The sequence below is a fragment of the Gracilinanus agilis genome, chromosome 2 (genome assembly GCF_016433145.1).
Source record: "Gracilinanus agilis isolate LMUSP501 chromosome 2, AgileGrace, whole genome shotgun sequence".
NCBI classification, from domain to species: Eukaryota; Metazoa; Chordata; class Mammalia; order Didelphimorphia; family Didelphidae; genus Gracilinanus; species Gracilinanus agilis.
The window spans coordinates 541,099,125-541,123,139 of NC_058131.1; the positions used below are offsets into that span (position 1 = coordinate 541,099,125).

Consider the following 24,015-nt stretch of genomic DNA (forward strand, 5'->3'; position numbering starts at 1 on the left):
TGGGGAGGAAGACATGGGGATTGTGAGTAAAACCTTCTTAGCAGAAAGTCTTTGACCATTCATTAGGATTGCAATACCTGGAGGAACATAAGAGTTTTCCTAATGTAGCAGATACAGCATTACTTGGCAAGACTTGAGCTCTAATATACCTTCTACATATTTAATATATACTAGTTAACCAACTGTAACATACTACCAAACTGCAGGGATATTTCAAAATTTCAAGGATCCATAGGGGTTTTTTTGTTTGTTTTTGTTTTTTTCCCCTAAGGGTACTTTCTTTTCCATTATAGTTCATAATCCCTCAGTAGTTTAGTAGCTGATGTTCAAGGTCTGAAAACATCATTGTTCTGTAGCCTGTTTGCTGATGCAGCATTTCAACTTCATGGACCCTCATCCTCAGACCACAGATACACAGTTAAGTCTAGCATCAAATTCATAACGTAATGCAGAATCGATGGTATATAGAGCACAGGATTTGGAAGCAGAGTATTTTCAAATGTCAGCCATTTTTTACTATTGGTATAACCTTGAGTAAACCATTTTTACTTTTCTAGGCTTCAGTTTCCTCATTGGTAAAATTAAAGAAGTGTACTAGGTGAGTTTTGAGTCCCCTTCCAGCTTTAAATATGTGATCCTATAAGCTTCCTATATTATTCCTGGGATATTGGCTGATACATATAGTAGTTTTATCATTCCTTCTCTGACTTATATTTAAGGCTCACTTAATCAGATTTGTAAAATCCCAGGCTCTTTTGGGGTATATTTTATGGCCAATAGTCTACCTTTTCTTTTTCTTTCTTTCTTCTTTCCTTTTTTTAACCCTTACGTTCTATCTGAGAACAGATATCTTAGACTAGGTGATGACAGCAAACTTCTATCAGTACTATGTATTAGTTCCTAGGCAGAAAAGTGGTAAAGGCTAGGCAATGGGGGTCAAGTGACTTGCCCAGAGCTACACCGCTAGGAAGTATTTGAGACCATATTTCAACCTAGGACCTCCCATCTAGGCCTGGCTCTCAATCCACTGAGCCACCCAGCTGCCCCCTACCTTTTCTATAATTTAAGCCATGGCCTATCCAGAACTCCAAATTCTATTCGCAGGACATAATTCAATACCAGTTATTCAGTCTTCAAATCTGACTTTTTCTTCTTAACCCTTACTTTTTAGATTTTGATGGGCTTTTATTGCCATATTTCTTTTTCTGTCCACTTTGTAGATATTTCATCTAATGTCCCTTGCTGTCTTACCTTTTAGAGAAACATCCTTTAAAACTAATGTTTCTTTTTAAAAGAAAAAAAGATAAAAAACATTTACTCAAGTGATCAATTCATCAAAAAAGTCTAACATTATATGCAGTATTTCATAATTATGTAAGACCTACCTCTCTAAGTTTGTTCTTTATAAATTTTCAACATTCATATTTTGTTGTTTTTTCATCTTTCATTGGTGTATGTAATCATCATGTATATTATTTTCCTTGATCTGTTTATTTCACTTTGCATCAATTCATAGAAGTCTTTCCATGTTTCTCCGTATTTATCATGCTAGGTCCTTATTTTCAATCAGTGTGAGCTACTTTTAAAAATCACACATACTACCTATGTCTCTGATGTATTCAGTTTTTTTTTTGGTCAAATTGGGGTCCAACTGTGGTGACCCTTAAATGCCAAAGGAGTTTATAATAGGCAATAGGGAACCACTGAAAGGTTTTGATCATTTTAGTGACATGGTGAGACTGACATAGGTGGATGAATTATTAAACAGTTTCAGCCACCCAAGTGTGAACCCATTAAGGACTAGACTAGGTTATGACAGTAAGAATAGAAAGGAACAGAAAGATGAAAGTCACAAAGGAAGATTTGATCCTTCCTATGGTTGGCATTGGAAAAGGAAGAGTCAAAGGTGATTTTGGAGTTTGAGTCTAGAAGAGAAAGTATGATGAAAATAATACTACTTTTTACATAAATAGCAGATTCAGGAGGAATAACTAGTATTGATCAGAAGATTGCATATTTTATATATTTGAATTTCAGATTATGACAGGGTACTCAAATACAAAAGTCCAGTGAGCACCTAGATGTATACCATTGTAAATCGTAACACAGGTCAAGAGAATGGATGTAGACCTGAGGGTCATTCACAGAAGTAATCATGGAAGGCAATATGGACTACTCAATGGAGACTGTAGAAACTGAAGAATGAAGGCATGCAGTATCTGCCCATTATTAACGCACGAGAGCAAAAGTAACTAATGAAAGAGTACCAAAAGAAACTTTTAGAGAAGTAGTAGAAAAATTACTTGGTTTTTTTAGGAATAGAGTTTCAAGACATAGCCCTTATCTGGTCTAGCTAGAATGAGGATAGTATAGACTCATCCCTAAATTCACCATTTATAAAAGATTAGGATACATATTCCCCAGGAACTCCTATCTATCTATCTATCTATCTATCTATCTATCTATCTATCTCTTAACCATTATAATTACTCCCTTCTAAGAAATGGACCCAGGAATGGCCTATATATGAAAGGAGATATTTTCCCTCCTAGAACTTTTGTCAGTTAATAAACATTTATTCAGTGCTCATGTACCAGGCACATTCCAGTGGGTGAGATGATATGAAAAAGAACTATATACATATGAGAAATACACACACATATGCACATACACAGAGTAAATGAAAGATAAGTTCAGATTTACAACACTAGCATTTTAATTTAGTTAATTAGTTCAAATGAAATAATATATATATATATATATAAATGCTTTGTAAAGTACAACTTTAGGTCTAAGTGGGTAATGAAGTGGAGACCTCTAGTGTAGATGGATTTTTAGCAAGTTTAGTCATAAAAGAGAGGACACTTAGGATCATAGCTGTTGGGCATGCTGAGAGGTAGTGAGAGTTTTTATAGGATTGAGTTGTTATGGCTATATTTGTAGGTAGTAGGAAAAGAATCAGTTGATAAAAAGGAAGTGAGAATAATACTTGGACCACCTCCAGGGAAAGATGGGAAGGAACAAGATCAAAGTACCTTTAAAAAAATAAGGATTGCTTCTTCATCTTAGTCCAGAAACATGTAGGAGGAGATGGTGGGGAAGTTTTCTGAGTAATATGATTTTATGAAAAGGAAAGAAGCACTAACTCTTGGCAAATGACCTCACTTTTTTCAGTGGGGTCTCAGGAGACATCCTTAACATAAAGGTATGTATCTTTGAGAGGGTTAAGGAGATTCATAAACATTTGGAACAGCAATTAAGGAGAGTGGACTAGCTAATCAATTAGGGAAATGGAGGTGAATTCCCTTGCTTCAATGCAGTCTTAGTAAGATTTTATTATAAAAATTTTTACCTGGACCAGGGAGCAGTTTTCAAATTTCTTCCAGCTCCATTCGGCAGTGTCTGATAAGGAGCGAAGCAGGTCTATGTTTGTAGTTGTATAGGGTTCATGTTTGAGAAAGTATTATCAGGGATAATGGACGAAATCAGATCTTGAATGGATACTAGAGCTTCTGATAGTAAGGATGAAGGGAAGATAAAATAAGCAAGTCACCCTTTACATTTGATGGATACTTTGTCACAAAATTATGAGAAGACATGGGCAAGAGTTGCACAGGAGAGACAAACATGAAAAGTTATAAGATGCATCATTAGAAAGGATTCTCTGTTGATGGGATTGTAGATCCATTGGAGTTTTTTACTATTTTATTCAGTGTCTACTATGTTCAAGATATTCTGTGAAGCACTGAAGATACAAATATAAATAGTAATTGTGATTCCCTTCTTAGACTTTGTAGTTTATTTACCTAAATGGACATTTCAATTTACTTAGGACTTGCTCAGTATTCAACATTAAAAAAAAAGTCAATAGGAGTATTAAAGGACCTATTATGTACCAAACATGTAACCTATCAGCAATTATTCTCAACTTGCTCTCTTGGCTTGCTCCTTCTCTCTTGCATTCCATTCAATACTCCACCACCCCCTGCCCTGGTTTGAATAACACAAGTTAAAAAGCTCTGTTCTCAATGGTGAAACAGGAATTTCTAGACAGATGAACATTCATGTTTGGGACGCAATGCAGAGTAATGAATAAAGTGCCATTCTTGGAAGCCAGAAACCATGTTTGAAACATGCCTCTGAGACATAATAGCTTTGTGATAATGGGCTAGTTGCTTTATTAACATCCAAGCTTCAGTCTAAAGTATAAAATAGACTTAATACTAACTATAGTAATAAACAAACTGGTTGCTGTAGACCTAATCATAAAGTGTTTTTTGAACCTTAAAATACTATATAAATTTCTTGTCAAAGCTGAGGAAAGAATTGGACATTTTTTTAGCATACTTGCCTACTAAATAGACATTAACATGATAGATTTTATTTATTGTATATTTTAATTCCAGATTGAGTAATTTATTTGGAGGAACAGCTATGTGGCTGGCACAGTAGATAAAGTGCCAGGCCTGGAGTCAGGAAAATTCATCTTCCTTAGTCCAGATCTGGCCTCAGGCACTAGCTATATGAACCTGGGCAAGTCAATTAAATGTTCCCTTAGTTCTTCATCTATAAAATCAACTTTAGAAGGAAATGACAAACTCATTTGGTAGCTTTACCAAGAAAATCCCAAAATGGGGTCATGAAGAGTTGGACACAAGTGAACAAAAATGCATCTTAAGTTGAGAGGTAAAATGGACCTCAGAAGTTATCTAGACCAACTCCTATATTTTGATGAAGAAATTAGCTTTCTTTTTAAAACTAAATTTTATGAGTGAAGCACTTCAATAATCTAATGTCATAGTCTTTCTAGAATAAAAGGAAACTTTCTATGTCAAAGGAAACAAAATTTCTTAGCCTCATGGGAATCTTAGAGATCCTCTATTCTATTTTGCGGATGAGGAAGTGAAGAATTATACCAGTTAATTGACTTGCCCAAAGTTATACAAATTATGAGTCTAATTTTTGGTGGTTGTTTCACAAGGTATTTTAATGATTCACCAGTTGTTTTTTAAATGATTTTATTGCTCATCCATATTTTTCTTTTTTCTTGTTAGCTCCCAGTTACTGCATCTTTTTCAAGTCCTTTTAACGTGTTACCAGTGAAGACCAAATCAAGCAACGCTGACTTTCATGTTCTTTTTTTTGATCTGGAAAACCTTGTGGAACTTCTACTCTCTACCCAATTAAATAGCTTTAGCTCCTCCAACTCATTGCATGGCAGTGACATTCTGAAAAGAGCCAGAAGCACCTTCGAGAAAAGACCCCTAACGTTGAAAAGAAGTAAAACCTCCAACTCTTCTATTTCAGGGGAAGGGCAGATGAAAAATGTTTGTGAGAATCAGGGCCAGGGAGATAGCCCAGGCAAGTCCTTTGAAGAAAATGAGGGCATCAAGCGACATAAAAAAATGAAGAGCTCTAAAAAGACTCAATTTATGCCACCAAGAAAAGTTGATACCAACCTTATGATGGACACAGCTAAACTTCTCTTGTCATGCCTCTTACCATGGGGCATTGATAAAGAATTAGATAATCTTTGCATTCAGCATCTAAATATTTTAAGGCTTCAATATCCAGTTTCTTTAGGACTAGTTTCAAATGAAGATCATTTCTCTTTAATGTTGCCTGGTTGGAACTTTTGCAGTCTAGGAATGAAGGAAGGGTGTTCAGTAGTCAACTTGTTTTCCAGAAAAGTGCTGGAGTTGTCAAATAAATATATTGCTGCACTTCCAAGTCAGCCAGAAGAAGGAGAGCTAGAAAGTGATTCATCACAAGGGTCAGACACTATAGTATATCTATTAAGCAAACTGTTTTTAGTTAATAAGTTAGTTAACATGCCTTTAGAATTGGCCTACAGAACCAGCAGGTAAGAAATAATTATGATATTTTCCCTTTTTGGTGGTAGGTGGGTTTGGTGGAGAGAAGGGAGTATTTATCAAAAAAGAATTCCTACAAAATTTGCCTTGGTTTTCATGGGAAATATTAATCAATCTGATAAGCTAAAAATATGTATAATTAACTTGGGTCATAGGACTAGAACAGAAAGGGTACTTGGAAGCCATTGAGTCCAACCTTCTCATGAGGAAACTGAAGTCTGGAGAGGGTGTGACATATGATTTATCAAGATCATACAAATGAGAGAAAATACTTCTAAGTAGAGCCAGTATTTTTTGAAATCAGTTCCTCTCATCCCAAATCTAGCACCCTTTCCACTGTTCTGTGCTACCTCTTTATCACACACACACACAAACACACACACTCTTTTGAGAAGCGTCAAAATTGAAGTTAAATATGATAATTTATTTCATATTTATTTTTGAATGCGCAATGCTGTTCCACTGGTTATAAATATTTCATGATCATAAACACCTTTACATGTGGGGCTGCTACCTTCCTATTTAGAAGCTAAATTCACATCTTGAAAGAAAAAAAAAATTCTAAAAATTTGAATCTCACCCAATCTGATTCTTTTAATGTATTACCAGGAAAGATCAAATCAGACATTGTTGATTTTCATGTTCCTTTTTTTACTCAGAAAATCTTGTGTAACTTCTACCCCCTACCCAATTAAATAAGCTTTATCTCTTCCAACTCATTGCATTGCAGTAACATTCTAAAGAGAACCATCATATTTTATTCCTCATATGAAATAAAAGAAAGTTTCTTTTTTATCATTGATTTCTTTAAAAATGGATATTTCTCTCTGAGGTTTCATCCATTGCGTGATTTTCTATATTTTCATATTATTATATTTAATTCATTTCTTCAGTGTTTTGTTTATTGAACTCCCAATGTATGCTCAACAATCTAAAGGGTATTATGAGATATCTAAGTGTATGGCATGCTCCCAACCCTCAAAGAACTTATAATCTCATTAGGCAAGTAAGACTTAAATAGATAGATCAATTAAAAATAATGCAGTTGAGAGGCAACTAGAAAATATGTGGTACATATAAATGTTATAAGCGGTCTGAAAAGAAAGATCAATGGAGTATCTGTGGAAACATCCTTAAACAAAGTGGAAGTAGCATTTAGAATAGCATTATATTGGGGGGAGGGAGGCAGCTGGGTGGCTTAGTGGATTGAGAGCCAGACCTAGAGATGGGAGGTCCTAAGTTCAAATCTGGCCTCAGACACTTCCTAGCTATGTGACCCTGGGCAAGTCACTTGACCCCCATTTTGGAGCTAATACACAGTATTGACTCCAAGATGGAAAGTAAGGGTTTTAAAAAAAGAATAACATTAAATTATTGTGATTATTTTTTATATTTGTCTTCATACTCTTTAGGGAACAAAATAATATATCAGAAAATACACTAAGCTCTCCTTTTTTGCCCTTTAGAAGACTCCATTATTGGAAGGATTGATGAATTTGTTTGATGTACATTTGTACCACTAGTCTATACTTACAGTTAATGTCCAATAATCAATTCTTTTACTTCTTCTATTACTTTACTATATGATTCATATAATTTCACACTTATATATGACTTACTTTCCTATAGTCACCCAAAATATTTTGAAAATTATATCCTCAGGATTTCATTATTTTTTTCCCAGAGAGAGAGAGAACAGAGTCTAGATTCTTTTTTCTTCACATTTTTTCATGAGGCAGACTAACTTTGCTTTCTTTACAGTGATCAATCTATCTACATATAGAGACGTCCTTCATCAGTAGATATTTGTCTTAGGTTGAATTATTTGACCATGGCAATCTATAAACAAAAGAATAATAGAGAAGTATCCTCTCTGTGGCCCCCTTCTATTTCTGTTTCTGCACTAGTGAGAAACTGGTGGCAAAGAGGTCAGATGGAGCTAAAATTTCCAGTTTTCCATCTATAAACTTTAACTTTGCTGTTGGAACTCAAATGTGGGCCTCTTGTCCAATGCCTAATGAATGAGTGGATCATTGGAGGAGTTGATCATATCACTATTTACATTCTTACTATAAATGAAGCCCCCCAAAAGAAGGAAGTTATACATAATTGAAAAGATGGTCCATGGATACTCCAAGAAGAGGCCAAGGCTATAGTTAGTGGCATTAATATTATTTTAAGCCTCAAAGCAATAAGAAAAATAATTTTGTGAGACATTTGGTCATCTCCTACTGCAGTGATTATAATGTGTGTTTTCAAAAAGAATTGCAATTAGTGTATAATCATTGGTTCCATGGTAGGAAGCCATAGAGTAGAATTCTCCAAAGGACTTGTTAATATCTTCTAAATTAAATTATTATTATATACTTTGGTTTTCAGCAACCTCTGTGTATAATAATACTGATAAAAATATTGAGAAACATCAGAAAGGATGGGTCATGAATAATAAATGTGAAAGGCAAAAGATTTGTATACTACTCGGATGCTTCATAACTATGTTATGAACAACTTTTTTTAGAACTGAATTGATAGGCACTGGATATGAGAAGCACCAAATGATTTCACAAAAAAGATGACTATTTCAACATAAGAAAAGTCATTAGTAATATGGAATCATTGCAAAATCATCTATTTATTAAGAATCTGATTATCAACTTATTAGAACAAAGATCAGATATGTATAAAGCTGTAAAAAGAATAATGACAAAAAGGTGTGGCATGCAATCAAAACAACTAATCCCTAACCTATTTTTAAAAGTTATAACAAAAAATGGGTAATGAACAATAGAAATGATAATGATACCAATTATAATCTTACACAGAAGTTTGTTCAATGTTAAGTCAGTTTCCATAGCAAAGAAACCAAAAGAGGCTAAAAAGTACTTTAGTCAGTAAATTCTTAACATTTTTATATTAAGAGAATATGGTCAAAGAAAATGCTAGTTTAGAATAGCTAAACACCTCTGTAAAATCTTATGTAACAGGATGGTGGAAGATTATGAACTGTGTGACTTCATAAAGCAGAAAAAATCACTGGAATGTAGAATGTTTGAGAGAGTCAGCTAAACAAAGACATTCAAAGAGCATTTGAGGATGATAATAGAAGGCAACAAAAGGGAAAAAAGCTGAAAATATTTTTGCAATGCTATTTTACCATCAGAAACAGTAGAGACTCTTAACTTTTATTTCAACATTACAGACTTGGACATGCTCATTTTAAGAGGTCTACATAGCTGTGAAGAAAATAAACCAGCCTGTTTGGAACAAGGGTTGTTAGAGGAGATCTGTACAGGGTATAGAAAAACGTTTGAGTTCAGAGAGAGATTGATTCACAAGGTGACTGAATGAGGGAAATATATCAGAGGAACGGAAAATATTCAGATCTTAATAATGTTTTTTTAAATATGTTTATATGCCTACCAATTAAACATTTATCAAGTATATCTTTGATGAGAATATTTATACAAAACAGACAGACTTTTTCAAGTGCTATCCCACATATATTTACTTTCATTTATTTGAATGAAATCTATAGAGAATAAAAGATCTCATAGTACTTATTTCCTGTTTGCTATGATAAAGCTAATTGCACAAAGAAAAGTAACACCTTAAAGACTCTTTTCCCCCAAGGTATCTCTCACAATACATCAAAATCATTCAAGATTTTTGAAAGATATACCAATGGAAATAAACATTATTCAGTGATCTTCTAATTATAAATCTTTGATAAAGCATATGACTGGGAGGTACATGTTTGCCATTGTAATAGAGAGAAGGTGAGGGAAGTTTCCCCAGATGTTACTATTTTCAAATAACATTGTGCCAGTTGCATCAACCTCTGGAACATTTAAGAGCTTTCTGTGAAAGACTCTGGCTACTGAAAAGAGGTTGTCCTGAATTTCCTTATCGAAGAGACTAAGGGTAGAAATCATGACTTGATTATAACATTCAACAACATCAATACACCTCATACATCAGTATGTCTCTCTGTAACAGGTGATAGAAATGGGCAATGAGTCAGGTCCAGAACTAAACCAAGAGATAAAGACTCACAACTTCTCTAGGAAACAAAAGCCTCTACTTTTAATTCCACTATTCTGCCATTGTTCCACCATAATTTCAAAAAAGGAGCATAGTCTTTAAAGAACTAAAAATGAATATTCAACAGAGGGCCATGAAGATGTTCATGGTAGTCATGATCAATCTGAAACATGACAGCTGAGGAATTTCAAAATAGAACAGATATAAAAAGAAAAAAAATTCTCTTCAGAGAAATATGTAATACAAAAAGATGACTTTCCTTTAGCAAGGGCAAGGGATTATGTGAACACTTCAAAAGCTCCCTACTACTCTGAATATTATGAGAAAGTAAGGAAGACCTATAGCCATATTGGCGAACCTATGGCACATGTACAGAAACATGTTGGAGGGGGCTACTCTTTTACCCCTCTCCACTTACACCTGAGGACATTTCTTATATGACCTACCCTTCCCCTTTCCCCAGCAGCCCAATAGAAGTGTTTCCTTTCTTCCCTTTCTGGGGTAAGGCAGGGGGTGGGGGGGCTCACATGCAGCATGAGAGTTTCAGTTTGTACATTTGGTCTCTAAGGTCTATAAAAGTTTTGCCATTACTGACCTATAGAATGCCAAGTCAGTTTCCTTGAATGTACTTAGGAGTCAAATGAGACAAGAAAGCATCACAGAATGGATTGCTATATAAAGAGAACAACTGAACTTGATTGATTTGAGTAATTCTTCATTGACAAAAATTACTTGATAATTCATTTCATTTTTCTCATTCATTCATTCGTTCATTCAACAAGCATTTATATTGCCAAGCAAAATGCTATGCTTGGGAAATACAAAGGAGTAGGGAATAGTGAATAAGGAAGCTTCTATTACTAAAGCAGGTATGCATCTTCTCTGTAATTTATAGTCTGAGAGTTGCTTAGAGTAACTACATGTTAAGTCACTTGCATAGCAGCACATGGCCAGTGAACATCACAGATGAAACTTGAACACAGAATTTCCTGGTTCCAAAACAACTAATAAACTAGAGCCAGGTAAGAAGAGAAATTGGTAGAGTGTTGGTCTAGGAATCAAGCAACATGTCTGAGATGTATGACTCTGGGAAAGTAAATTCTCTGAGCAGCCTCAATTTTATCAGCTTTAAGATGGAAATTAAAATAATAGCACATCCTTTACAGGGTTGTCGTGAAAGTGTTTTGAAAACTTTAAAGCAATATATTAATATTAATTATTTTAAAGAAATTACTGCTTCTTTGAGATAGAAACCAAAAATTATAAAACTGAAACTTTTAAATCTCCCTTAAAATATTTTACATAGTTGAACTATTCATAATTTTTATTTTTTAAAATAACTATCAGTCTGAGATTTTTCCTTAAAATTAATAACACTAGTTTTGATGTGATAACAGAATATTGATATAGCACAAGGAATTCTCATTCCTTAGAACAAACTTTATTCCAAACAAGAAAGACACTTAATTTTTCTAATTAACAATTTTATAAAAATTTACTCTTGAACATAAATATAACTGATTAACCTTAGTAACTTTGTTTCATGAATTTTTTGCTTTTATTTCATATTCATTTCTTTTTTAAAAGATATTTTATTTTCCCAATTACCTATAATAATAACTTACCACACTTTTTTTTAAAAAGTTTATAAGATCCAAATTGTTTCCTTCAATTCCCTACCACTTCTCAGAGATGGTAAGGAATTTCTATATCATATTAATTTCTTAATGTGTCCTTTTCCTTCCTACCTAGTGAGCCCTGTAATAATAGTTCAGCAAAATCAACAAAGTATTTACCATGTGAGGGTACAGTTGACATTCTACACCCATACAATTTACTCTCTTCAAATAAAAATGAGGATCATGATGGATATTTTGATTTTAAAGAGAGTTCAGCTATAAAAAGAATAATTATGTGTTTAAACTATGCATGCATTAATTGAAATAGGAAAATTCACAATTTAAACTATATCTTACCTACTGCTCTAACAATACATGTAATTTAAAAATTAGTCTTTATAAGGAAGGCATGGAATAATATATATTTTAAAAAGAAACGTGTTTTGCCCAAGAGATTTTATATATTACTAACTATTAACATTCATGTGATTGAAACAAAAATTTTTAATAGGCTTCTAAAAGAAGGAAGAGACCTAAGGAAATAAAATGTGTGGAGTTGGTTATAATAGTGTCAGAGTACTGAGACTGTGTAGGGAAAATAGACTGGATAGCAGGTTATGCTAAAAGAGATGAGAGGAAGGAATAATATTGGAAAAGAAGACTGTAATAGGTCACTGAAAATAACATTTACTTTATTTCCTTTATATTTTTCCTTGGAGCCCAGTATTCCATGTATTGACAATGTATTACTTAAATATTACTTTTCTCAATAAAATCCAACGGTACCTTTTTTGGTTGCTTGTTTGTTTTTAGCAGTTACTACAAGAAGGAATCTGTTCCTAACAAGGGAAAAAACACTGGCATTGATAATTCAAGTTTCTATGGCAATTTACGAAATGGTAAGTTTTTTGAGCTCAGAAATAAGTAATGTCTAATGTTTATTTAAATGTCTAATGTTTATTTAAATGCTGAGGGTGAAAAATTTAAAGGAATGTGATTTTGATGTTTATTTTATTGATACTTTTTTTTTATCATTTTTTTCTTAATTCATTTCCCCTTTCTCTGTCCTAGAGAGCCATACTTTATTACCAAGAATAAAAAGAGAGGAGAAAAGCTCAATTTAGCAAAACTTATCCAAATGGTAAAAAAGTATATTGTATTTTTATATTGTGTCACTCTCATCAAGTACAAAGAAACAGAGTTAGTGCCTTATTGTACTTCTTTTCTGAAGCCATTGATATTTGTTATTATTTTTGATTCATTGTTAATTTCGTGGTCTAAAATTATTTAATATTATGTTAATTTTTTTTGTTTCATATGTCAAGGGCCTAAAAGTATTTGTTTAAATACACCTGGGACTATTGCATCATTTATGTAATTGCTAAATACTTATTTGAACTTGGAAATATAAAATATTTGAGTAGAAAGATTTTAGGAAACAAACACTTTTTGATGTGTTTCTCAACAGGTTTACGTATGCATCAATAGTTGATATAGTAATAAAGTAAGAATCTAAAGTGTTCATCTTAAATGGCTGACATGGTTAATTCCTCACTCATGACAGTGGGAAGAGTGACTGTATATTTGAAAGGCCAAGATATTTTCTTTTTATCTCTCCCCTGAAGTTGCAATTAAGATTTTTTAACTCACTGACAATGCCAAGAAAAGTTGGCTCTTGTTTCTAGCTCATATTAAAATTTTAACATCACATTAAAGTACCCTGTGAAGTGCCCCATGATGCCAGTAAGTAGCTATATTCAAGACCAATATTTAGCTTTGATGGTAGATTCACAAGGTCAACAAAATGAAAGAGAGAAAAAGAAAGGAATGGGGAGGGGAGGATAGAAGAGTAAAGATCAAAAGAAAAATCCACCTGACATGCTGTATTAAAAAAGAAGTAGAAAATAGGGCATAGAAATTGTTTAGGGTTTTCTCCTTTTTGCACTTATATACCTTGTTCTTAGTTATCATTTCCCATTTACAATCATTATTTCATATAGGGGGAAGTAAATTAAAATGATTGAGAAATCTCCTGTGTCTATTAATTTCTTGTTCTTTTATTCTGCTGAAATGAATACTGCTCTTGCCTCATGCTAGCTTTTATTTCTTTCCCCTTATAACTGTTGATTAATTAAAAGGTTGAAGATAATGACCATTCACTTTCATTGACTGAAAAACATATCAGATTTAAATCTAGTTGGACTTAATCACATCAAAGATTTTAAAATACTATGTGTAGCAATTTAAGCTAGAAATTATAGTTTTTCAAAAATCCAAAATCACCATTTAGCACCCTAGGCAACTTTCTGAGATTTTGTTACAGAAGAAATTTCTACTCTCTACTAGGTCTTCTCCACTCAATCCTGGACACAAAACAAAACAAACTCATTCTTATTATTGGCATATGAAGTTTTTTGTTTGTTTGTTTTTGCAGATATCACAAAGTTTTGACTCATTAATTTTCATTTGAATAATCTGATAGATTTTCAGTCAATCAAAGTTCATTAAGTACATATTTGTATCTGGTCATTTGCTTGATATAGATATCTAAAATCAGCATTTTCTCATTGAAAGTGAGTCACATTGACTATGACTATATAAAATAATGATAGCAACAAGGCTAAAAAAAGCTGAAAAGGTGGGTGTAGAAGTAGGTTTTTATCATTTTATTAAAACATATGCACCTTTTTTCACCAGATAAAATAGCAAATACTTGACCTTTATAATCTTATGTATGCCTTTTTGGTGCTATTATCTTTGTGTTTATATTTATAATACAAATGGTTATTTCAAAAAGCATTATCCTATCTCAAGTTTTAAATCTGATAGATGTGATTAAACAAGACAAAGGGTAATTAATGAGGAATTAATTGCTTGATCCTATTGCTTGAATTATTGCTTGACCTCAGTGTGTGGCCTTGAGCAAAATACTTAATCTATTCAGGCCTCAGTTTTCTTATGTATAAAATAAGTCTCTCTTACACCTTAAAATTAGTGATTTCTTGAGGAAATGTGGATAAAAGTAACATATAGTAGCAATCAATCTATTGTAGTAGTCCAGGTGAGAGTTAAAGGCCTAAACTATGTTTCAAGATCTGGGTGCGGAGAAAAAGTGAGATATCAGAGATTTTGTGAAGAAATAAGATTTGGCAACTTATTGGATATGTGTTGTAAACAAGAATGGAGTCCAGAGAATGACACTGTAGTTGTAAACCTAGGAGATCAGAAGAATTGTGGTCTTCTTGACTGTTAATAAGAAAGTTCATAAGAGAAGTTGGGTTTAGTTAGAAAGATAATGAGTTTTATCATGTTAAATTTGAGACGTTTATGAGACATGGAGTTTGTGGTATCCAAAATACAATGGTGATGGAACACTGTAGCTCAGGGAAGGGATTAGGGGCACATCAGTAGATCTGGTAGCCAACTATTCAAATGATAACTGAAACAATGAAAGTTGATGAGAACAACAAATAAGATAATATAGTGAAAAAATAAAAGGAGAAGGTCCAAGATAGAGCAATGGAAGATACCTACCATTAGGGAATCTGATATGATTGAAGATTCAGCAATAATGACTGAAAAGCAGTCAAATTAGAGTTGATCCAAGAAAGAATAGAGTCTTTAAGGTATTAGAGTAGAGGAGAAAATATCCAGAAGGAAAAGTTGGTCAGCAGCATCAGATACTGCAGAGAGGTTAAGAATGAGAATAGAAAAGATGCCACTAGATCTGACGCTTAGGAATTGTCAGTACCTTTGGAGAGAATTCCAGTTGAATAAGGAAATCAGAATTGAGATGGCAGAAGTTTAAAAACAAGAGAGAGGAGAAGAATTGGAAGCACCAAATTTAAGACTGTTTTTTATTCCTTCAGTGATTTTTTCCCACTTACATATAAAAATAATTTTGATATTGTTTTCTAACATTTGAGTCCCATATTCTTTCCCCAATGAGATTGTAAGCAATTTGTTTTTTTTTTAACCCTTGTACTTCGGTGTATTGTCTCATAGGTGGAAGATTGGTAAGGGTGGGCAATGGGGGTCAAGTGACTTGCCCAGGGTCACACAGCTGGGAAGTGTCTGAGGCCGGATTTGAACCTAGGACCTCCTGTCTCTAGGCCTGACTCTCACTCCACTGAGCTACCCAGCTGCCCCCCAAGACTGTAAGCAATTTGATATTGCTTAAAAATGTGCTATCATATAAAATAAATCTTCATGTTTGTCATGTTGAGGAAGAAGACATATTAAAACTGTTTAGACAGAATTTTATGAAAAAGGAGGGGAAGATATCTAGGATGATAGCTGGTAGATGTGGTAGGTTGTATTGAGTGTTGTTTTAAGATTAGGGGGACATGTCTGTAACTAGGAAGGAGACAGTATATAGCCAAAGGTAATGGGCCTCTTTGCCCAAGAATCAATCCCCTTGTCATTTCACAGGACCATCTTTATATTTCAACTACATTCTTTTTCATTTCATTGGTTTTAGTTCTTCCTCACTCCATGTAGAAAATACACATGTAAACAGTCTTGAGATGTGAATGACTAAGCTTAATTTAGGATTTTACTCTTTTTAAAAAGGATAATTTCTAACTAATTGGATGTATCTAGAAGTCCTTCCCATAGCATGCTTTGAAATTGATTGTGAAATATATATTTACAAGGACTTCAAATTAACTGTTGGCTGATTTGGCTGATAATCTAGCACCAGTCACCTGTCTCAGAAATCACATGTGTTATAAAGAAAGAGAGAGCTAAACACATTTCTTAATAGCTCTTAAGTCATGATGAATATTTTTACGTTTCTAGGTAAAACTGAATTTCATTTTCCTGATGCTGATCTTTCCCTGGTGAAGCTAGTTTCCTGTTGGAGAGACCAATCTGTTCAGGTAGGAGGCAGCTGTTGTTGTAAAAGATGTCCCCTTGATGTTATGGCCCAATTTTTTATTTGATACATATTGCCTTTACTCAAGGACAATAGGTGCTTATCGGTACTTCTTTTGGGTTTTACAAGTAGGGCTAAACATTGCCTGTGATAGGTCTAAGACAGACAGAAACAAAAGAAATGTGAAAAATATGAACATGGAATAAAAGCAAGAGGGAAAAGATCAAAGTTCTTAAGAGAAGAGAAGATCAGCCCCCCAAATTACAAGAGCTTCTCAGAAACATTGAAAATGATTGCTTCCTTCTTGTCAAATTCAAAACCGAACTAGAGTATTTTATCTTGGGGTGGCAATCAGCCTTTCAATAAATATTTACTTAGTATATGTCAAGCATTGTACCTAACAATGAGGATAAAAAAGAAAAACCAAAGATAAATCTGCTTTCAAGGAGCCCATAGTTTAATGGGGGATACATGTAAGAAAACAAGCTATTTATAGAATTAATTCAAAATCTTCAATAGAAGAAAGGCACTCTAATGAAGAGATATCAAGAAAGACTTCCTATGGAAGGTAGAATGGTAACTGGGACTTGAAGGAAGGTGAGATGAGAAAGGAGAGCATTTCTGCATTTTATATACACACACACACACATATATATATATGTGTATATATATGTAAGTTCATAGTGTATTCATTCACATTCTTCTATAAAATAAAAAAAATAATAACCACTTGATGCTCAGATCACAAGATGATTGCTGTCAGACCACTTAAGAGATTTTACTTGTAGAGATGTCAAATTTTGATTAAAAATGAATTTTAAATAATACTTTTTATATATATTTCTTTTTTTCTAGTCCCACTTTCTCTCAAGCTTTTAACACTTCTCGCTTATTCAGTTGCACTAGTTCATGGACTTGTTACAGTGCTTTCAGAATTTAGTACTTTTCTTTTGCATATACATCAGAGATTAATCTCCTCTGAAACAGAGCTTTCACCATATATCTGTTCCATTCTCAAAGTTTTTCAGTGGTAGCCCACAGGGTTGAGACTTTATGACCCTTCACAGTCTATTGCCAGGTTTATCTCTTACCAAAACCCCTATTCCAACAAACCTGGACTACTTGTGTCACTCTAATCCATTATGACCATTCCCCGCATCTTGGCTTTAACTCGTAAGGTCCCCTGCCTGGGGTATCTTCCTTTCTAAATCTAATCATTCTTTCAAAACCCTGCTCAAGTTCAGTCTTCTTCGTGGAGTATTTCCAGACTATAAGAAAATCTTCTCACTCTGAGGACGCATTGTGATATACATAATAGGTGTTTCTCCTATAGCTCTTATTGATAGTATCATTGATTTGGTACTTCTTCATTCATTCAAAAATGATTCGTTATTCATGTACACTATGTAAAAGCACTCTGCTTGGCTCTTGGGGAGAAACTCAGAAAATTAAAACATGGTTCTATTTGTATGGGCCTTATAATTTAGTCCTTTACATATACTACTGGGAGAGAGGGGAAAGGGTTTCTTTTAATGTTATTTTTCACCTATATCTCTTTTCTATCCAACTAAGTTCTAATTTCCCTTGGGGTAAGAACTATATCTTATCCTTTGAATCCCCTGTACATATAGTAACATTGTACTCTCCACAAAGTAGATAATCCACAAATCTTTTTGACTTGATTAACTAAATGTAGAATTTTCATCCATTATCCTACTGTAAAGAGCATATTGGAACATAGCCTTTTGTGGTGTAACAAATATGAGCAAGGTCAGCAGTCTGAGATTTCAGGGACATATGGATGTTCATCTCTCAAACTCTATCCCCCTCCCATGAATATGTTACAATTGCTTCTCTTATCTAAGAATATTATTCAACTTAATCTCCAGATGTTCCTTTTCTCCTTCCCTTAGTGTTGTTTCATTTGTCTATCTTCATCCAAGGACATGGTTTTAAATAATTATATTATTAAAAGCAAAAATATTACTTGCACATAACATTCTATTTCATGTATCATCCCTCTCAAGACAGAAGCTCATTTTATGTAGTTCATTCTCTGTTCTTTCTTCAGTTATTTCCTCCAGTCACAAATCAGAGAAGCTCAGTGTTTTATGATAGAACTCTCATCTTCTTTGTGAAATAGAAAATGAGACACAGGCAACCACAACTGAACTGGAGAAAGCTGTAGAAATGTCTACGTTTCCCACAATATCACCGATTAGAGGAAATAGGAACACAGGCTTATGTTTCCAAGACTATAGAAACTCTACTGTGCCCTGGAAGACCTGGAAGGTCCTAGCTAGTGCCATTTTCTATTCCTGCATTCCTTCAAGACAATACACAAATGCCCCAAAGGTTATTTCTTACAGAGTGCTCCTAGAAGGCAGAATGGTTTCGCCACCATTGTGTCTCTCTTGGTCCTTGAATTAGACATTAAAAAGTTGCACTCAGTCATCTGTCTGATATTGCCTTCCTCCATTTGACTTTCTTCAAGTGTTTTACATGGTAAGAGGGATACGAGACAGGAAAAAAAAATATGTCACATATTGGAACCATGCTGGTGAGGTTAAGTTACTTTGTTGTTTATTTGTTTTAGTTGTGTCTTACTCTTTGTGACTTTTCTTGCCATTTCTTTCTCTAACTCACTTGACAGATTAGGAAACTAAGGCAAACAAGGTTAAGTGACTTGCCCAGAATCACACAGCTATTGTCTGAGGCCATATTTGAACTGAGGAAGATTAGTTTTCTTGACTCCATCTCTGGCATTTTGTCCCCTGCACCCTGTAGTTGCCCCCAAATGCTTCTATTACAAGGGGAAAAGGGAATGGAATCTATCTCACTCTATCTTATCACTACTAAAGTGCTTTTTAAAGAAGATTTGCTTGGGCCAAGCCACTGGAGAAAACATATCTGAAAACTTGAGTAACACAATAGTCACACATTTGGTAGTTTGAGTAGCAGCTCTAAGAGTGACCGGAATATACTCGTTTCTTATTTTTTAACACAATTCAAAATACCATTTCCTGTAAAATTTTCTTGCCCCAACATCTTGCCCATTCTCTTGATTCAGTCTTGTGAAAGTTGAGGAAACTGAGGCAAACAGGGTTAAGTGACCTGTCAGGGTCATATTGCTAGTAGCAGGAGTTGAATGCAGCTCTTTCCGACTCCAGGTCCAACATTCTTATCTGAGCACCACCTAGCTGTCCCCACAAATTCTGATAGTGTCAAATAGTTGATATTTTAGCATAACAGGAATCCTAGCTTAAGAAGCAAACCCTCCCCAAGAAACCGAGTTCAAGCCCTGCTTATGACACAAATTTGCCAAGTGTCCCTGGATTAATTGCTTAACCTCTAAGGGCCTCAAGAACCTCTCTAAGTCACAGATTATTTTTTGATATGCATCATTATTGTTCACCAGGACTATTCTTCACCATCTACACCAATGCAATCCCAGGTTAGGTCCAAAAATCTAACAATGAGCCTGCAATCCACATATTATGGAAGTGTTATTATCTGATCCTTGTCCCTGATTTATTATGCAATTCCTGGAAAGTTGTGTGACTTGTCCTTGCCTTAGTTTTCTCACCTGTAAAATGAGCACAGTGTTTTGTGTTTGTTTTTTTGTTGTTGTTGTTCTACATAGAACATCAAACATTGGCAAAAATTAATTTAGTTAGGTGCTCTATATGATCAAGAGGCAATGTAATATTGGGCATAACAAGCATAAACTAAGACATGGGATCAAGTCCTGTCTGTGATTTATATTGACTCTGTTACCCTGGGCAAATTTAATCTCAGTATTCTAGGCCATCATTTCTCAAACATTTTAGCCTTAAGACTCCTCTATGCACTTAAAAATTATTGAGGAACCCCTCCCCCAAAGTAGGTTATATCTCATGATACTTACTGTATTGGACATTAAAATTACTTAGTATTACTATGAAAATAGATTGACATTAAGGACCCTCTGAAAGGATCTTGGGCATACCCAGGAGGCTTTGGACCATACTTTGACTACAACTGCTCTAAATAACTCTTTCAAGAGAAAAGTCAAGCATAAGATTCATTGCTTGAGAGAGTTTCATCATTTGGGGGAATTTTCTATATCATTTTAGTCATAGGTTTAATTCCAATTCCTTTCCTTATGTGATTATAGTTGTAGAACCTAATGGAACCTCAGAAGTCATCTCACCCAACCTATTTGTATTAAATTGGGTGAAATTGAACCTTGGAGTCGACTTCCTTATTTCACCCAGAGAGTAAATAGCAGAGAGAACCTCCCACCCAGATCTTGATTCTACTGTTCATTCCACATCTACACATTGCCTTTTTTATGTTCAATAGTATTAAGAATTTTTTTCCTTTAAACACTAAGTCAAATTATAATGGCTATATAATTGTGTACAAGTCATTTAACTTCTCAGTGCCCCTAAATTCAGACTTTCTCTGTTATCCAGGCCCTTTGACTCACCTCTTTCTATACCTTGCAAAGAATTTCACAGAACAATTGTCTTTCTATCTCAGTTTGTAAAAGGAGTGGCATGTCAATACCTATAACAGTGAACTATATAGGTGCACGTAGATATACATACCTTACTCATTTATTGCAGCAGCATGCTCTGATATTTAGAGGATGATGTCTAAAATTTGGAAAAATTAAATTAAAAATATTTCTGAAGACACTTAATAACTGTATACCCGTGAATAACCTTGGCCTCTCTTATTCTCAATTTTCTCCTCTGTAATATAGGAATAATAAGAGTATTTACTTCTTGGTGTTATTGTGAAGATCACATGAAAGAATATATGTAATGCATGTTGCAAGCCTTAAAGCAATTATGTAATCAACAATAAAATACGATTAACTTACTACAAACTAATATGAGTGATAAAATGTTATAGTTATTCTCTGAGAGAAGGTTGACAGTAGTGATTCCCAATAGTTCATCCTGACTTCTAGGAATTAAAAGGCATTTTTAAATGCATACCCTGTGCTAGGTGCTAGGATATAAATTAAAAAACATCAGAGCACTGTCACTCCTATAGTCCTTGTTTCTGGGGAAATTGGGGCTGGTGGGTTGGTTGAATTTGGGATTTCTGACCTGTGTGAGAAAAAATGAATAAATTCTCAAAGAATTTGTTATATAGTATTTAATAATAAATAAAGTGAGAAAGGGCAAAAAAAGATTCGTTTAGCCAAGTGAGCAGAGCACAGAGAGCCAGAGACCCACACCTGCAGCATTTTACCGAAAGCACAAGCTCCAAAAAAGTCTCACAGTGTGTGTCTCAGCTAAATTTATCTCCCAAGCCTCCCCGTACCTCTACATAAATGAGCACTGTAACTCAAAAGGACACTGGGTAACTATAGTTCAAGTGTTTTCTATTTTCACACCTGCAATAAAGCTAAAGCTGATTGGTTATCTGCAAAATGTCCGGCACCAATATGATGAATCCCTAAGAGCAGGAGACCACCAGGCTGCCTAAGGGATGGCAACCTGTTCAAGGTCCAAGAAAAAAAAGATAACAGATGCAAACTTCCATATAAATCAGTATTAGGATAAGGCCTTTAATTGGTCACTGTAATTCCAAACTAAAGGAGACAGGGAGACCCAGTCTTTAAAAAACAACAATCTGCCCTCAGGATATTTAAGGTTTTTTTTTATATCCTAGTGAGCAGGGAAGGAAGTTTTTGCTGAGGAGTCACAGGAATAAAGTGGAGACATAGCCGATTGTCAAACAATAAATATTCATTTTATAACTATTCCTGGAGCAAAAGATGGAAAACAGTGGAGGTTGAAAGGTGAGCATAAGGTGATAGGGTAAATGGCAAGTAGTCCTGTGTGGATAGATAGGAAGACTTGGGCAGCACTACCTCCCTCCCACTGCCCCTTTCTGAAGCATTTATCAGACTCAGAGAGGGGAAAAAACACACACATACACCCTACTTATCTGCTATTTTTCCCACTGTTCAAACACAGCTGACCTTGAGAAATAGTGTTAGGGAAGAGATGGGGAGGTAATGGCTGGCAATTTACATGCTTTTGATATTGCAAGTTACTGGAAGCTCTTAAGATTCGATATCCTCACACTCAAGAGTGTCAATGGTGGACTAGAGTCCCTTGGGAGAAATGTTGCTTAACTGTAGAACCTGAAAATGCACAAAAGACCAGAGTAAGAATGACTGATGTGTAAATGTTTGGTTTTTTTGCACACAAGGATAGACAGACAGGAAGCAGAGATTTATAGATACCTTCACAATGTCTTGTGCCATTTTATGGCACTTTGTTGTTCCAAGATGTTAGGGAAAATCATTACAAAATGTTATTTGGCTGGAACACAGTAGTAATTCCAGTAATGAATGTGTGGTCCAGATTCGTGATGGCTTCTTCTCAGGCAGTGAATTGTGTAAAGGTTATTTTGAATCTATGGGCACCTATGCATAGAAAAGGCAAATGCTTTGGTATAATTCTTCTGAAAAGAACTTAAACTTTTTTTTTCAGTGGGAAACATATCTGTGATCACAGTCTTATTAGGGAGTCTGTCATTTAAAATAAAACTTCACAAAACTGACTTATTTTTATAGTTTCATACAGTGGACCTTTTTTTTTTGGTTAGAGTAATTCAAAATGTATTTTAACAATAATGTCTACCTTAAACATACTTTAAACTATTTTTATAGATAGCATCAATTTTATGTCACCCATATTTCTTTCTGTTTCTATTCACTAATTTGCATTTTATTACTGAGTAAAGGTACTATCATTAACAATTTGAATTCTTTTCCCAGATGCATTTATTCTATCAAAAATTAATGTCAACTTCTAACCTATTCAATGCTTTTATAGAATAGATGAATTAGTAATGTTCAAAGTCTCTTCCATTTCTAAAATTTTATGATTTTTGGAAATATATTCCCATTTTTTGGCCAAAGGTTATTGATTTTTGCTGTCTTGTTTGTTTGTTTGTTTTTTTCAAAATTAAACACCTCCACTTAGGAGGCTGAGGCTAATGCATCACTTGAGCTTGGGAGTTCTTAGCTGAAGTGAACTAGACTAGTTCCAGTTGGGCTTAGCACCAATATAGTAAGTCCTCAGAAGTTTGTTTGTTTGTTTGTTTGTTTGTTTTGCAAATTGGGGGCAGGGGGCACCAGGCTTTCTATAGAACAAATTGATCTAGATCAGAAATGGAACAGGTTTAAGTTTCCATACTGATCAACAGTGGGATTAGAGCCCTGAGGAATTGCTTATTTCCAACCCAGACAAGATTTAGAGACCTAATGTCCTCTCTGCTTCATTCCCCAAATTGTATGAATGTGTACTGTACATCATTAAATGATGAACACATCCTCAGTTTTCAGCTAGGCATTGTTGAGAGTGCAGAAGAATGTGGTTCTTTACTTAATGAGTTTACAGTCTCATCAGCAAGACTACTCCAAAACCTGTAAGAGGACAAAAATAATACAAAATGATCTACACAAAATAAATTATATTGAACATTTTATTCTGTAGAAGTCAAAGGAGTAAGGAGAGCTTAGGTAGAATGACTGTCAAATTTTCATATTACATCAGGCTAGGTGGGAAGCTACCATGTGGGGTGCCAGAATCTG

At 34.3% G+C, this 24,015-nt stretch overlaps 1 protein-coding gene across 1 annotated transcript in view; it reads left to right on the forward strand.

Moving 5' to 3' along the window:
• Positions 1-24,015, forward strand: part of LOC123234096 (WD repeat-containing protein 72-like) — a 154,667-nt gene that overhangs the window by 65,585 nt on the left and 65,067 nt on the right. The window contains exons 2-4 of the mRNA XM_044660043.1: positions 5,055-5,863; positions 12,347-12,432; positions 16,334-16,413. Coding sequence (XP_044515978.1) covers positions 5,055-5,863; positions 12,347-12,432; positions 16,334-16,413 — 975 coding nt within the window. The remainder of the gene's footprint in view (positions 1-5,054; positions 5,864-12,346; positions 12,433-16,333; positions 16,414-24,015) is intronic.